We start from the raw sequence: 17,538 nt of genomic DNA, 5'->3' as shown, positions 1-17,538 counted from the left end.
GTGAAAGAGACAGAAGGCCATGGAAGAAAGAAAAATGGTGGGGAGAGTACCAGAGGGAGGTGATGGGCGGGCAAGGAGATAAAATGAGAGAGGGACAAGGGGATAGGAAATGGTATAATAGAAGATACAAAAAGCTTTTTTCAGGTGTATATCGGACCACTGGAAAATGCAGCTGGAGAGATAGTAATGGAGGACAAAGAAACAGCAGACAAACACAGTAAGTATTGTGCATCAGTCTTCACTAAGAAAGACTCCAGCAGTATGCCAGAAGTTTGAGAGTCAGGTGGCAGAAGTGAGTATTGTTGCTGTTATTAAGCAGAAGGTTGTTGGGAAGCTGAAAAGCCTGTTACCTTCTAGGTTTCAATAGAATACTTCAAGCTCCAGCAGCAGCCTTTTCTCATATTAGCCCCTTCATTCTGGGAATCAATCCAGTTAATCCCCTCTGATCTGCATTAAATGCAATTATATCCCTCAAATAAGGAGACCAAACTCTACACAATACTTTAGATGTGTTACAGTGTGTACACTTGCAGATAGTCTCCATCTTTGTCATGGATATAGGACTTGCATGGTTAAGTGTCGGATTATCAGTAAGTAGACATCACAACTCCCCACCCCAAGTCTGTGAGCTTTCAGTGGGTTCCAGAGCAGGAGTTCCTTGCGACAGTAGGAATGAGTTTCGATGACCATCTGAGCTCGCAAATTGATGAGATGGGAGTTGAAGGACGAGTGAAGTGACATCATCAGTCATCAGCAAGTCTGGAGTTTGAGACCTTGTGTCGAGTGATCAGCATGTTCTAAGATTGATGCTGAGGATTGTGCAAGGCTGGGGGGGTGGGGTTCGAATTGGATGTTTGGAAGTTGGGACCTATTGGCTGAAGCTGAGTCTGCGATCTCTGCAAGTCTCCTGGGGAGATCAAAGCCTAGTGTCTAAAAGCCCAAATCCAAGTCTGTTGGAGGTTAAAGTACTGAGCATGTATGTGTGTGAGAGGGAGGAAAAGGGCTTTTATTGTTTGGCTTGTATTCTGTGTTGTTCTGTCAAGCATTATGAACGTGTTATGTTGGCACCAGAACGTCTGGCAACACTAGCGGGCTGCCCTCACCACATCCTCAGGCAAACAACGTATTTCAGTGAATGTTTTGAATTATGTGTGATAAATAAACTTGCATCTTGAAAAAATCTTGAATCTCCTCTAATAAAAACTAGCTTTCTACTTTCCTTCCGAACAATTTGTGTGTATGTGTCACTTTTGTAACTTCAGATTCCTGTGAACAGAACTTATACAGTCTCTTTCCATTCAAGTAATTTGCTTTTCCATTCACTCTAGCAAAATGAATAATTTCATATTTCTTCATGTTATGCACCATTTGCCAAATTTGTGTCCACTTGCTTTATGTGTTTATTGTCTTGCAGACACTGTATCTTCAGAGTGTGGCAACACACCCAGTCTCTTTATCTCACAAAGTCTGAAGAGCTTTGGCAGTGTGGCATCTCACTAGTTAGAGCTTGCCAAGCTGAAAATGTCCCTTTTATCTACAATGCTATGAGCTTAGCTTGTGGAGTAACTTTTCATTTGACAGCTTGTCAAGTATCTTTCTCTACATTTGAATTTCTCTATAGTTTAAAAAAAGAGCTATTTGGCCATAAGGCAGTGGCCAAAATCTCCCTAGGAGATTTGACTTCTGATTGTTCATCACTCAATGGAGCAGTATCTCTGATAGAATTTGTTCCCATCTTCCAACATAGCTGAGAGGAGCTGAAACCAATTGTGTATGAATTGGTAGATGGTGAAGTTGTCAGGTAGGGGTTAGTTAATGATTGATCCTGACATTTGATTAATAACAGTTTTATTTGTAAACACTCAGCTTGTAGAAACATACTCAAGTAATAGTTAACAGTATTTATAAAAAAAAGATCTAATTCATATTTCCTAATTCGAATTTTGAGGAAAAGTACATAGGCCATTGATAATTATTGTGGTTAAGGCCAAGGGATCCAAGTATGTTGTTCCTTGAAAGTAGCAATGGAAGTCAAGAGGTGGTGAAGTAGGCATCTGGCATCTGCTTGCCTTTATAGATTGGGACACAGAATATGAGTGGTCACCCTTGGAGTATTATGTGCACACAACACACACAAAATGCTGGTGGAACACAGCAGGCCAGGCAGCATCTATAAGGAGAAGCACTGTCAATGTTTTGGGCCGAGACCCTTTGTCAGTATTATGTGCAGTTCTGGAAACCATACTATCAGAAGGGTGTGATTGCACTGGAGAGAATGCAGAGGGGATTCAGAAGCCTGTTGCCTGATTGGAGGACTTTAGATATGGGAAGAGATTTATAGGCTGAACTTTTTTCCTTGAAGTGAAGGAGGTTGGAGTAGGGGTGTGATCAGACAGACGTTTATAAGATCATGAGAGGCATTGACTGGGTAAATCTGAACACCTTTCTTCTCCACAGTAGAGATATCAAAATCAAGAGGGCATAGGTTTAAGGTCAGAAGAAGGAATATTAAGAGATAGCTAAGAAATAAGTTTTTTTAAAACTGGGTGGTTGAGAACTCGAATGGTCTGCCAATGGAAGTGATGAAATCAGTGATGTAATTACTATGTTTAAGAGGCACTTAGATGAATACTGGTTGGCATGGCATATAAGTAATGTGGGCAGATGGGCTTAGTGGAGATGGACTGAAGGGTCAGTATGGAACTGATGAACCAAAGGTTCTGTCTCCTTGCTGGATGGTTGAATTCTGCAAATCTGATCAAAACTCGGCTCTTTCCCTTAAGCCTGAAAATCATTGTAGACAGCAACCACCATACACCTGTCCATGAATTCATCAAATGGAGAGGACACCAGGCCAATGAAACAATGGGCTTCAATTCCTTCTTTTACCTCAGTTACAAAGCAGTGTTTTGTGCAGTGATACTAAAATTTCATACTGAAATCATACTGAAAAATCAGTTTTTCTTCCTTGGACCATTCATAAGTCTGAACATATCTTTATTTTTGATTGTTTTGTTCTTACTCATTCTGTAAGGATTCAGGCCCAGAATCCTAAATGCACTCTACAGCTTGCAGGTGAGGAAAAGGCAGTATCATTGGGTGTTAAAGAAGTGGATAATATAGTGATGGCAGACTGATAGGTAGTCAATAAATTGACACTGTTTCCTTGAGTGAAAATAGTTTCCATTTATAAAGTGCCTTTCATGCTATCAGATACACCCAGCACTTGACAATGAATCTTTTTTGAAGTGCAGTTGCTGTTGGAATTTGCAAACAACATACTCCTACAGATAGCAACTTTATTTCATGGTGTTGTTAGAAGAAAGAATAGCCTGACTTTTGGAGTCCTCCCTATTCTTGATCTGGAGCCCAGGAATCACTGTATGGAGCCTCCGTTTAATACTATATTTGAAATGTAGCAGCTCTGGTATATGGCAGAGCCTTCCAGAATGAACTGATTTAGCATTGGGAGTGGAGCCAGAATCCATCAACAAACCATTGATGCTTGTTTACAAATCTATCAAATTGCACTCTCCAAGATGGCTCTTGGAGCTGATAGGAATATTTTGAGGCAAACTCTGTCTTCTTTATTTTGAAAAACTAAGTGCACTTAATGTTTCATTTGCCAGAGATGGTGAGCTGATGCTATCAATCAGATTCAGTCCTGTATGATTCTCTTTATATTCTCACCCTGCATTCTATAGTTTTATAATTCATGGCTTTATTAATACCAATCAACCATTTATGTATTTTATGCTCAATTGCAAAATGGAAACGAATAAGGGAGATTAAATTGAAATTTACCATTCTTGTTTCTGCTGTAGATTGAGAAGCGCATGGATACCATCAGGATTATTTCCCATAATATTCATAAAAGACTGTCTGCATGTTTGCAAGTTCAGCTGGGCACGGATGTGGACAAACGATGTGTAAGTAATGCTATCATGTATAACAACAAAGGGAAGTTCCTATTCGTATATTGACCCAATTAAATTTTCTGACTATTGTTGAAGATGACAGCAAATGAGTTTGTGTAAATCTTCTGTTCACTCTAGTAAATAGGAAACCTGAGTGAAACCTTGGCTTACTGAATAAATGGAGATTGAGGATAATGCATTTGGTCATTCTGGCTTGAGACTAAAGAAAATTGGATTTCATAACAGTCTGACAACATGGTAGCAGTAGAAAGAGCTGAAAAACAGGGAGATAGAGCCAGTATCATTGGCATACTTGCCCAGTATGTTTTATGATTTACTAAGGAGCATGGTGTCAGTAAAAAGTAGAAGTAGCCAGCTCTTTCAGAAATTCAATTAATATGCTGCAGAATGAGGAAAGATATTTGAAATTCTTTTCTGACTATGGTGATGCTGTCCAGCCAGACAGTAGAGAAAAGCATTACAAGATGGGGACCAATATCCTTGTTGACAGGTTTACTAGAGCTGTTGGGAGTGGTTTAAACTAATATGGCAGAGGGATGGGGAACCAGTATGACAGAGCTGATGATGAGCAAGCAGTTTTATAAGTAGATGATGGGACTAATATGAATGTAAGGAAGTACAAAAAATCTGTTTGGATAAAGAATCGGCTTACAGAAAGAAAGCTGAGGGTAGTAGTGGAAGGGAGGTATTCTGCCCAGAGATCGGTGACAAGTGGAGTGCCCCAAGGATCTGTCCTGGGACCCCTGCTCTTTGTGATTTTTATAAATGACCTGGATGAAGAGGCGGAAGGATGGGTGAGGAAGTTTGCGGATGACACAAAGATTGGAGGAGTTGTGGATGAAGCTGTAGGTTGTTGAAGGTTACAAGAGGATATAGACAGGATGCAGAGTTGGGCAGAAAAGTGGCGGATGGAGTTCAATCCGGATAAGTGTGAGGTGATGCATTTTGGAAGGACAAACCAGAAGGCTGAGTACAGGGTTAATGGTCGGTTACTGAAGAGTGTGGATGAACAGAGGGACCTTGGGGTTCAAATCCATACATCCCTCAAGGTCGCTGCACAGCTTGATAGGGTAGTTAAGAAGGCCTATGGGATGTTAGGCTTCATTAACAGGGGGATTGAGTTCAAGAGTAGAGAGGTCATGTTGCAACTCTACAAGTCTCTGGTGAGACCACACTTATTGTGTTCAGTTCTGGTCACCTCATTATAGGAAGGATGTGGAAGCTATGGAGAGGGTGCAGAGGAGATTTACCAGGATGTTGCCTGGATTGGAAAACGAGTCTTATGAGGCAAGGTTAGCAGAGCTGGGACTTCTCTCTTTGGAGCATAGAAGGATGAGAGGGGACTTGATAGAGCTCTACAAGATTATGAGAAGCATAGATAGGGTGGATAGTCAGTACCTGTTTCCCAGGGAATGAATAGCAAATACCCGAGGGCATATGTACAAAGTTAAGGGAGGGAAGTTTAGGGGAGATATCAGGGTTTTTTCTTTACACAGAGGGTTGTGGGTGCCTGGAATGACTTGCCAGGGATGGTGGTTGAGGCTAAAACATTAGGGGTATTTAAGAGCCTCTTGGACAGGCACATGGATGAAAGAAAAATAGAGGGTTATGAGGTCGTGTGGGTTTAGTCCTTTTTTTAAAGGAATATGTGGGTCGGCACAACATCGAGGGCTGAAGGGCCTGTACTGTGCTGTAGTATTCTAGTGTCTAGTGACAAGGCAATGATTGGATACAAATTCAGAGAGAGCAAAGAATTAAATTGTACCACAGAGGTAAATTCAAAAGGGCAAAGAATGCAGGACTGAAGATGTTGTACTAAATACACGTAGCATTCAGAATATTGTGAATAAACTCACGGCACAATTAGAGATTGGTCAGTATGACGTTGTGAGCATCATTGAGTCGTGGCTGAAATCATATATAGGCCTCCAAATAGTAGCCAAGATGTGGGGTTGGGATTGCAAAGGGAGCTGGAAAGGCCATGTAATAAGGGTAATGTCATAATTGTAATGGGGGACTTCAGTATGCAAGGGGTTTGGGAAAATCAGGTTGGTGTCAGATCGCAAGAGAGGGAATTTCTTGAATGCCTCCAAGATGGATATTTAGAGGAGCTTGTGCTTAAGCCTACTCGGGGAAAGGCCATCTTAGATTGAGTGTTGTGTAATAATCCAGATTTTAGTAGTCAGCTTAATGTAAAGTAACCATTAGGAGGCAATGATCAAAATATGTTTGAATTCATGCCGCAATTTGAGGAGGAGAAGCACGTCAGATGTATCAGTATCACTTTGGAATAAAGGGAATTCCAAAGGCATGAGAGAAGAGCTTGCCCAGGTGGATTGGACGGGGATACTGACAGATGTCAGCAGAGCAAAGATAGCTGAAGTTTCTGGGAATGATTAACAAGGCATGAGGATAGATATGTCCCGCAGAATTTGGTATATGAAGAGTAAAAAGGTGAGAGTTGTTATTGGACCTCTGGAAAATGATTCTGGTGAGGTAGTAATGGGGCCAAAGAAATGGCAGATTTCTTGAATCACTTGATTTTGGCATGGTCCCAGAGGACTGGAAGATTGCAAATGTCACTCCACTCTTTAAGAAGGCAGGAAGGCAAAATAAGGAAAATTATAGACCAGTTAGCCTAATCTCAGTGGTTGGGAAAGTGTTGGAGTTCATTATTAAGGATGAGATTTTGGAGTACTTTGAGACTAATGATAAAATAAATAACAGCAGGCCTTAGACAGATTGGAAGAATGGACAAAAAAGTGGCAGATGGAATACAGTGTTGGGAAATGTATGATAGTGCATTTTGTTAAAAGGAACACAATAGTGCAGACTATTATCTAAATGGGGAGAAAATTCAAACATCAGAGGTGCAAAGGAACTTGGGAGTCCTCATGCAAGACTTCCAGAAAGTTAACTTACAGGTTGAATCTGTGGTAAAGAAGGGAAATGCAGTGTTGGCATTTATATTAAGGGGAATAGAATATAAAAACAAGGAGATAATTCTAAACCTTTATAAGACACTAGTCAGGCCGCACTTGGAGCATTGTCAACCAGTTTGGGCTCCATATTTCAAAAATACTGTATTGTCATTGGTGGAAGTCCAGTGGAGGTTCATGAGGTTGATTTTGGGAATGAAGTGGTTAATGTATAAGGAGTGTTTTGCAGCTTTGGGCCTGTACTCAATCGAATTTAGAAGAATGCGAGGAGATCTCATTGAAACCTACTGAATCTTGAAAGTACTGAGAGGATATTTTCTCTGGTGGGGGTTTCCAGAACTAGAGTGCACAGCCTCAGAATTGAGGGGCCACCTTTTAGAACAGAGGCAAGGAGCAATTATTTTGGCCACAGAGTGATGAATCTATGGAATGCTCTGCCACAGACTGCGATTGTCCGTGGGTTTATTTAAAGCAGAAGTTGACAGATTCCTGCATAGAGCATTGGCTGATTGGCAGGAGGCAAAGAGTGAGAATAAAGGGAGCCTTTTCTGTTCAGCTGCCAGTGACTTTTGTTTTTACCTTGTATTTCAGTGATTTGCATGGCAGGAATTGATAGCTTTGTGGCAAAATTTGCGGATGATATGAAGGTATGTAAAGAGGCAGGTAGTGTTGAGGAATATGTACACAACGCTGGAAGAACTCAGCAGGTCAGGCAGCATCCATGAGAAAAGAGTAGCCAGCGTTTTGGGCCGAGACCCTTCATTGGGAATGGGGGGAAAGAGAGGGCCGAAGCCCAGTAATAGAGATAGGGGAGGGGGTAGGGACTAGAGGCGCCAGGTGGAAAACCAATCAGAGGAAAGATAAAAGGGGGAGGGGGAGGGAATAAGCATGAAAGAACTGTAGAGATAAAGAAGCAGAAAGTTGAAAGGGGAGAGAGACAGAGAGGGACCTGGGATAAGGGAAGGGGGAGGGGAGGGAATTACCGGAAATTGGAGAATTCAATGTTCATACCACCAGGCTGGAGGCTACCCAGACGGTAGATGAGGTGTTGCTCCTCCAACCTGAGTTTGGCCTCATCATGGCAGTAGAGGAGGCCATGTATGGACATATCTAGATGGGAATGAGAGGCAGAGTTGAAGTGGGTGGCAACCGGGAGGTCCTGTCTATTGTGACGGACGGAGCATAGGTGCTCAACGGAGCGGTCCCCCAATCTGCGTTGAAGTGTTGCCTCACCTGGAAGGACTGTCTGGGGCTCGGAATGGTGGTAAGGGGGGAGGTGTGGGGACAGGTGTAGCATTTGCGCTTGCAGGGATAAGTGCCGGGTGGGAGTTCTATGAGGAGGGACCTGTGGACCAGGTAGTCACGGAGGGAACGATCCCTGCGAGAAGCTGAGAGGTAGGGAGGGAAAGATGTACTTGGTGGTGGGGTCCTGTTGAAGGTGGCGGAAGTTGCGGAGGATAATATGTTGGATCCAGAGGCTGGTGGGGTAGTAGGTGAGGACAAGGGGAACCCTGTCCCTGTTGTGGTGACGGGAGGATGGGTTAAGGGCTGAAGTGAAGGACATGCGGGTGCGGGCATCTTTGATGACGCCCAGAAGGGAAACCACAATCCTGAAAGAAAGAGGACATTTGAGAAGTCCTGGAACGGAAAGCCTCATCCTGGGAGCAGATGAGGCGGAGACGGAGGAACTGGGAATAGGGAATGGCATTTTTGCATTGGGCAGGGTGGGAAGAGGTATAGTCAAGATAGTTATGGGAGTCAGTGGGTTTGTAGAAGATGTCAGTGCATAGTCTGTCTCCAGAAATGGAGACCGGCACTTATCCCTGCAAGCGCAAATGCTACACCTGTCCCCACACCTCCCCCCTTACCACCATTCCGGGCCCCAGACAGTCCTTCCAGGTGAGGCAACACTTCAACGCAGATTGGGGGACCGCTCCGTTGAGCACCTATAGACACAATAGACAGGACCTCCAGGTTGCCACCCACTTCAACTCTGCCTCTCATTCCCATCTAGATATGTCTATACATGGCCTCCTCTACTGCCATGATGGATGAGGCCAAACTCAGGTTGGAGGAGCAACACCTCATCTACCGTCTGGGTAGCCTCCAGTCTGGTGGTATGAACATTGAATTCTCCAATTTCCGGTAATTCCCTCCCCTCCCCCTTCCCTTATCCCAGGTCCCTCTCTGCCTCTCTCCCCTTTCAACTTTCTGCTTCTTTATCTCTACAGTTCTTTCATGCTTATTCCCTCCCCCTCCCCCCTTTATCTTTCCTCTGATTGGTTTTCCACCTGGCGCCTCTAGTCCCTACCCCCTCCATCTCTATTACTGGGCTTCGGCCCTCTCTTTCCCCCCATTCCTGATGAAGGGTCTCGGCCCGAAACGTTGGCTACTCTTTTCTCACGGATGCTGCCTGTCCTGCTGAGTTCTTCCAGCTTTGTGTACGTATTCTTTGATCCACAGCATCTGCAGTTGTATTTTTGTATTTGAGTGTTGAGGAAGCAGGGAGGCTACAAAAGGATTTGGACAGATCAGGAGAATGGGCAAAGGAGTGGCCAATGGAATACATTTGCCGTACTCGGGAAGTGAAGGACCAGAGGGCAAAGCCTCAGAATAGAGGGACATCCATTTAGAACAGAGATGAGGAGGAATGACTTTAGCTAGAGGGTGGTGAATCTGTGGAATTCTTTGCCACTTGGCTGTGGAGGCCAAGTCATTGAGTGTATTTTAAGGCAGAGTTTGATAGATTCTTGCTGAGTTATGGGGATTAAGGTTATGGGGAGAAGGTAGGAGAATGGTGTTGAGAGAGAAAGGATCAACCATGATCAAATGGTGGAGCAGATTCAATGGGCTGAATGGCCTAATTCTGCACAAATGTCTTATGGACTAACATGATGAATGACCCTCACCATGCTGAGTAGGTATCTAGTTACATGACAGTATAGAATGTGTTCATCTCTAAATGTCTTCCATAATGACACTGATAAATGTAAATCCCTTTTGTTGAATATTTGAAACTGGTATTGGTGAAATGTATAAAGGTCCATAAGGTAGTTTTCTAATATCAAAATTGCAGAATTTTCAATATTCTGGTACAGGTGTCCCCCGGTTTACGAATGTTCGCTTTACACCACTTTGCTTTTACAAAAGACCTACCGGTATATTAGAAACCTGTTTTTGCATTACAAAGAGGATTTTTGCTTTTACGAAAATTTTTCCCATATAAATTAATGGTTCTTTGCTTTATGCCATTTCGGCTTAAGAAAGGTTTCATAGGAACACTCTACCTTTGTAAAGAGGGGTCACCTATATGTAGTTCAAAAATCTTGGTTTTGTTTCATTGAGTGATTATAAAGGGTGTGTGATCCCGTAGCTTTTTACTAAAATTGTCACAGTGAACACAATTATTCTTCCTTAAATTATTTTAAAATATTTAACAGAAAAAGTTGCCACTGATGGCGCTCTCCCAAAGCATGCAAGAAGGACTCTCCAGTTTGGGGGATGACTCGCTAATTACGTAAGTGCTATTTGCATAACTGCATTGACTTTCTTACAGTTTATTTTATGACTCAAGCCTAAATTCTTGACATCAACTATAAAAGAATATCACAACAACAGGAAATACTAAACAAGGTATGTTGGAAAAACAACATCATACAGGCTCTCTAAATGCACATATATATTTCAGGGTTTTGATGAAGAACATTTACACAGACTTAGGCCAAAACCTGTTTTACAGATTGTCTTTAACTCTGAAGTAATACCTGGCCTGTATTATAATTATTTGATGTTCTATGTCTCTTGCCTGTAGAGTTTGAAATGATACCAATGATCTTTATTCCCTTTATTGGTGAGCCAGTGGCCTCTGCCATTACATAAGGATTTCATACAGTGACTGGACTGATCTCATGGTCTTGGGTGGGTTCCTCTTTCCTTCTGAAAGTGCTGACAGGTGACAGAAAAGCTCCCTACAGGTACCAGCGATTATAATTTGATAACTTGATCAAGCTGGGATTTGCAGCATGTTTTCCTTGTGTTCCTGATATTTCCATATCCTTGCAACATTGAAGGAGGTTATTTGAGCTGATGAATTCTAGAGAGACTACAGAGCTATTAGATTTCCCACTAATTGTGTCAGCATGACAGGCAGAAAGCAAAGGGAGCTGGGATAGGTCTGTTCTGAAAGGATGAGATCAATGTAGTAGAAGTGATCTTGGCTCTGAAGATCAAGTTGTAGAATCAGTTTTGGTGGGGAAGAGACATACTAAGAGAAAGACTGGTGGACAGTATAAATCAAAAATTGCCTGGAATTTGCAATTTTTAGTACATTTCATCATATAGCTAGATAAATCAAAGTGGAAAAAGTAGCCTTGAGGAACAGGGTATTTGTGATGGAACAAAACATTGTCCATGATCCTGGGGTGGGCTGATTTATATTTGGTGATGCATAATGACACTGAAATAATAAATAACTCCATGGTGAGGAATCCTTGAGGGAAGAGTGACCTTGCATTAATTGGAAATATATTAAAGCAGAGTTGGCTAAAATAATTCAGAAAGTAATTATAAGGTACTATAGCAGATGACCAGTGACTAATACTTAAGAAATGTCATAATGCTTAAAGTCTGGTGATTGAGGATGATGAGTTTGTGTTTTAAAGTTCAGAGTTGTATCAAATTGTAAGTAAAAGTACTTAATTGTGAGGATTGTTGACCGATCAGAAGATTGATAACATTTTGGTAACCAGCAAATAAAAAGGATAAAATGAATGAACTAAAAATGTTGGAGATACAAACATTGGTGCACAAGACTGTTACACTTGTGTTGCAAATAGATGTATTATTGTGAACAACATTATTAAGCTGGAGAGCTCTATTGAAGTGATGCTTATGTGCATCATGTGAGCTAGTATTGCTGAACCCATGATTCCTGGTAGCACAACAGAAAGATTGGGCCTACCTGTCTCATTCTATTTCTCCTTTCTTCAATAATTTCTTGTTTGGAATCTGCAGAATTATGAATGCACACTTCTTTCTTACTTTCTTAAAAGTAGGAAGTGAAGATATTTGAGTCTTTTCAAAATGAGTTTCCACAGTTAGTCTTTGTTATCATTTATAACTGTTTGTTTCAGGAAATTGCTGGAAACATGCAGTGAAGCAGAGAATAAACTGGCACATGAACTTGCCTCCTATGAGTCACAAATTGAGAAAGATATCCTTGACCCTTTCAGTAACCTCTCAGAGGTGAGTATACATGGCTGTGTGTTACGATATTTCTCTCCTTTGCACTGTGAAGTTGCCAAAGTTTAGTTCTAGTTTTGGCTTTGAGCTACTTAGCTTCAGAATATTCTTTTACCTTTTTCAGCAAGAGATACTGATGCTTTGATCAGGAAGAAGGAATTATACATTGGTTTAGGTGGTCAGGTATGATGAATCTCTTACTGACTTAAAAACTGAAGAATGTACTTGAGGAAAATCAGGCAGGTGAAGAGAGAGTATGAGATGCATCTGGCAGGTAAAATTAATGAAAATCCCAAGGGGTTCTATGGGTATATTAAGAGTCAAAGGGTGACTCGGACCAGAGTAAACCCCTTTAGAGATTGGCAAGGCTGCTTCTGTCTTGAACTACGGGAGATTGGTGGGACTTTTCAGGAATATTTTTTGGTGTTTCATGGTTCCAAAAGAGATATCAGTGGAGATGTTTTGGAAAATATTTATATTACCAGGGAGGAGATATTTTCAGCCTTCCTGTGCATTAAGGATAAATCCCCAAGGCCTGATCAAGTGCATTGTGGGAAGCAAGAGAAGACATTACCAGGGCTTTTGTGGAGATATTTTCTTCATTGCTAGCCACTGAAGACTGAAAGCTGGCTAATGTCATTCGGTTGTTTTGCAATGGCAAGCCAGGGAACCGCAGGCCAGTTAAACTGATACCAGGAATGAGGATGTTGCTGAGCAAAATTCTGCGCGATAGTGTCTACCAGCATCTAATTAACGACAGAATCTAATTAAGAAGAGTTAGCATGGCTTTTTACTTGAGAAATAGTGCTTGGTGATTTTGAGTTTTTTGAAGACGAAACCAGGAGGATATATGATAGGAAGCATATGTTAGATATAAGAAGCAGGAAGTAGGAGGAGCTTATGAGAAATATAGGGTAGCCAGGAAGGAGCTAAAGAAAGGACTTAGGAGAGCTCGAAGGCAGCATGAGAAGATTGAGAGGGGATCTGATTGAAACATATAAGATTATTAAGGGATTGGACAAGATAGAGGCAAGAAATATGTTCCAGATGCTGGGAGAGTCCAGTACCAGAGGGCATGGTTTGAGAATAAGGGGTAGGTCATTTAGGACAGAGTTAAGGAAAAACTTCTCCCAGAGAGTTGTGGGGGTCTGGAATGCACTGCCTCGGAATAAAATTTTCATTAATTTTACTGCCACCTTAGTGGAGGCCAATCCTCTGGATGCTTTCAAGAAGGAGCTAGATAGGTATCTTATGGATAGGGGAATCAAGGGATATGGGGACAAGGCAGGAACCGGGTATTGATAGTAATTGATCAGCCATGATCTCAAAGTGGCAGTGCAGGCTCGAAGGGCCGAATGGTCTACTTCTGCACCTATTGTCTATTGCCTTGGCATGTAGGATTAAGGAGAACCCCAAGGCGTTCTATGCGTATGTGAAGAATAAGAGGATGACAAGAACGAAGGTGGGACCGCTAAAGGATAAAGATGGCAACATGTGCCTGGAAGCGGAGGAGGTTGGGGAGGTCCTAAATGAATACTTTGCTTCAGTATTCACAAGTGAAAAGGATCTTGATCAGGATGAGGTCGAAGTAGAGCGGGCCTGTGTGCTGGACAATGTGGAGAGTAAGGAAGAAGTAGTGCTGGATCTTCTTAAAAACGTTAAGATTGATAAATCCCCAGGGCCGGATATGATACACCCCAGGTTGTTAAGGAAAGGATTCTTAAGGATAGGATCTATGAGCATTTGGAGAAGTACAGTCTACTCATGGATAGTCAACATGGCTTTGTGAAGGGAAGATCGTGCCTCATGATCTTCTTAAAAACAACACGATTGATAAGTCCCCAGGGCCCAACATGATATACCCCAGGTTGCTGTGGGAAGTGAGAGGAGATCGCTGGAGCAGTAACTATGATCTTTGAATCCTCTTCAGCTGCAGGGGGAGGTGCCAGAGGAGTGAAGAGTGGCAAATATAGTTCCCTTGTTTAAAAAAGTTAATAGGGAGAATCCTAGGAACCATAGAACAGTGAGTCTTACGTCGGTGGTCTGCAAACTATTGGAAAGGATTCTTAAGGTTACGATCCACAAGCATTTGGAGAAGTAATATCTACTCAAGAATAGTCAACAGGCTTTGTGAAGGGAAGGTCGTGCATCCCGAGCCTAACTGAGTTTTTTGAAGAGGTAACAAAAGAAATTGATGAGGATGTGGTGAGGATGAGGCAGTGGATGTGGTCTACATGGACTTTAGCAAAGCATTTGACAAGGTCCCTCATGAGAGACTCATCCAGAAAGTCATGAGGCATGGGATAAGTGGAAACTTGGCTGTGTGGATAAAAAATTGGCTTAAAAGAAGAAAGCAGAGGGTAGTGGTGGAAGGAAAGTATTTTGCCTGGAGGTCGGTGACTAGTGGAGTGCCGCAGGGAACTGTCCTGGGACCTCTGCTATTTGTGATTTTTATAAATGACCTGGATGTAGAGGCGGAAGGATGGGTGAGTAAGTTTGCGGATTACACAAAGATTGGAGGAATTGTGGATGGAGCTGTAGGTTGTCGAACGTTACAAGAGGATATAGACAGGCTGCAGAGTTGGGCAGAAAAATGGCAGATGGAGTTCAATCCGGACAAGTGTGAGGTGATGCATTTTGGAAGGACAAACCAGAAGACTGAATACAGGATTAATGGTCAGTTACTTGAGAGTGTGGATGAACAAAGGGACCTTGGGATTCAAATCCATACATCCCTCAAGGTCGCTGCACAGGTTGATAGGGTAGTTAAGAAGGCCTATGGGATGCTAGGCTTCATTAACAGGGGGATTGAGTTCAAGAGCATAGAGGTCATGTTGCAACTATACAAATCTCTGGTGAGACTGCACTTAAAGTATTGTGTTCAATTCAGGTCACCTCATTATAGGAAGGATGTGGAAGCTATGGAGAGGGTGCAGAAGAGATTTACCAAGATGTTGCCTGGTTTGGAGAACAAGTCGTATGAAGCAAGGTTAGCAGAGCTGGGACTTTTCTCTTTGGAGCATAGAAGAATGAGAGGGGACTTGATAGAGGTCTACAAGATTATGAGAGGCATAGATAGGGTGGATAGTCAGTACCTGTTTCCCAGGGCACCAATAGCAAACACCAGAGGGCATATGTACAAAATTAAGGGAGGGAAGTTTAGGGGAGACATCAGGGGAAAGTTTTTTTTACACAGAGGGTTGTGAATGCCTGGAATGATTTGCTAAAACATTAGGGGTATTTAAGAGCCTCTTGGGCATGCACATGGATGAAAGAAAAATAGAGGGTTCTGGAGTAATGTGGGTTTAGTACTTTTTTTTAAGGATTTTGTGGGTCGGCACAACATGGAGGGCTGAAGGGCCTGTACTGTGCTGTAGTGTTCTATGGTTCTATGAGGGTAGGGCAATGAATGTTGTCTGTTTGGACTTTAACAAGGCCTATGACAAGTCCCCTCATGGTAGGAACTGGAAGGTTAGGTCCCATAGAATCCAAGGAGAGCTAGTTACGTGGTTTCAAAATCGATCCAAAAGCGAGAAATGGGATAGTAGTTAAAGTTTATTTCTCAGAGCGGAAGCTGGTGACTAGTGGTGTGTTGCAGGAATCAGTTATTTATATAAATGATTTGGATGCACATGCTCAATGTTTGATCAATAAATTTGTGGATGACATGAAACTAGGGAGATGGTGATAATGAGGAAGGATATTGTGGATTACAGGGGGATCTTGATCAGTTAGGGAAGTGTGCCAAGGAGTGGCAGATGTGGCAAACAAGACTGAGATAATGTCTTCTGGAGAACCAAACAAGGACAGCAATTCTATTATGAACAGTAAGGCACGAGGGAACAGAGGAACTTAAGAAGTACAATGCAAAATTCATTGAAATTGTGGTCACAGGTAGATTGTTGTGAAAAAGGCTTTTATCACACTGGCCTTCATCAGGATATTCAGTATAGGAGCTAGGATATGATGTTGCAGTTGTATAAATCATAGGTGAATCCAACTGTACAGTGTACAATTTTTGTCGCCCTATTATAGAAGACTACGAATGGAATTAGGCCATTTGGACTATCATAGCTGAACCTTTATTTCCCTCCTTAGCCCACTCCTCGGCCTTCTCCCCGTAACCTTTTAATACCGTATCAAATCAAGAAATGATCAAGCTCTGCCTTAAATACACCCAATGACCTGGCCTTCATAGCTGCCTTTGGTAATAAATTCCACAAATTAACCACCCTCTGGTTAAAGGAATTTCTTCACATCTCTGTTTTAAATGGATGTCCCTCTATCCTTGTGGCTGTGCCCTCTTGTTCTAGACTTCCCCACCATGGGAAATATCTCCACATCTACTCTGTCTAGGCCTTTCAACATTCGAAAGGTTTCAATGAGAACCCCCCCCCAACCCATCCTTCTAAATTTCAGCGAGTACAAACCCAGAGCTGTCAAACATTCTTTGTATTCATTCCCGGAATCATCCTTGTGAACCACCTCTGAACCATCTCCAATGTCAGCACATCACTTCTTAGATGAGGAGCTCAGAACTGTTCACAATACTCAATGTGAGGCCTCAACAGTACCTTACAAAGCCTGAGCATCACATCCATGCTCTTGTATTCTAGACCACCTGAAATGAATGCTAACACTGTATTTGCCTTCCTCACCTCTGACTCTACCTGAAAGTTAACCTTTAGGGTGTTCTGCACAAGGACTCCCAAGTCCATTTACATTTCTGATTTTTGGATTTGCTCCCGGTTTAGAAAATAGTCTGCGTATTTATTTCTACTACCAAAGTGCATGACCATGCATTTTCCAACATTGTATTTCATTTGCCACTTTCTTGTCTATTCTCCTAATCTGTCTAAGTCCTTCTGCAGCCTACCTGTTTCCTCAACAATACCTGCCCCTCCACCACTCTTAGTATCATCTACAAATTTGGCAACAAAGCCATCCATTCCGTCATCTAAATCATTGATATGCATCCAAAAAAGAAGCAGTTCCAACACCGACTCCTGCAGAAGTCGCTGGCAGCCAACCAGAAAAGGATCCTTTTATTCCCAATTGCTTCCTCCTACCAATCAGCCAGTGTTGTAACCATGCCAGTAACTTTCCTGGGCTCTTAACTTGGTAAGCAGCCTCGTGTGGCACCTTGTCAAAGGCCTTCTGAAAGTCCACATCTACAACATCTACTACATCCCCTTTATCTATCCTACTTGTAATCTCCTCAACGAATTCCAACAAGTTTGTCAGGCAAGATTTTCCCTTAAGGAAACCATGCTGACTTTGTCTTGTCTTGCCCTGTGTCACCAAGTACTTCATAACCTCATCCTTAACAGTTGACTCTTAACATCTTCCCAATGACTGAGGAAATTTCTAATTTCCTTTCTCCTTTCTTAAGGAGTGGAGTGACATTTGCAATTTCCAGT

At 42.2% G+C, this 17,538-nt stretch overlaps 1 protein-coding gene across 4 annotated transcripts in view; it reads left to right on the top strand.

The window, feature by feature from the left end:
- LOC140735696 (rho GTPase-activating protein 17-like) overlaps positions 1-17,538 on the top strand; it is a 192,805-nt gene that overhangs the window by 99,569 nt on the left and 75,698 nt on the right. For all 4 annotated transcript variants that reach the window (XM_073061075.1, XM_073061073.1, XM_073061072.1 and 1 more), the window contains exons 3-5: positions 3,825-3,929; positions 10,318-10,394; positions 12,010-12,121. In XM_073061075.1, the coding sequence (XP_072917176.1) occupies positions 3,825-3,929; positions 10,318-10,394; positions 12,010-12,121 (294 nt within the window). The remainder of the gene's footprint in view (positions 1-3,824; positions 3,930-10,317; positions 10,395-12,009; positions 12,122-17,538) is intronic.

Source organism: Hemitrygon akajei, chromosome 11, assembly GCF_048418815.1.
Source record: "Hemitrygon akajei chromosome 11, sHemAka1.3, whole genome shotgun sequence".
Classification (NCBI taxonomy): domain Eukaryota; kingdom Metazoa; phylum Chordata; class Chondrichthyes; order Myliobatiformes; family Dasyatidae; genus Hemitrygon; species Hemitrygon akajei.
This window is presented reverse-complemented; position numbering and strand designations above follow the sequence as displayed.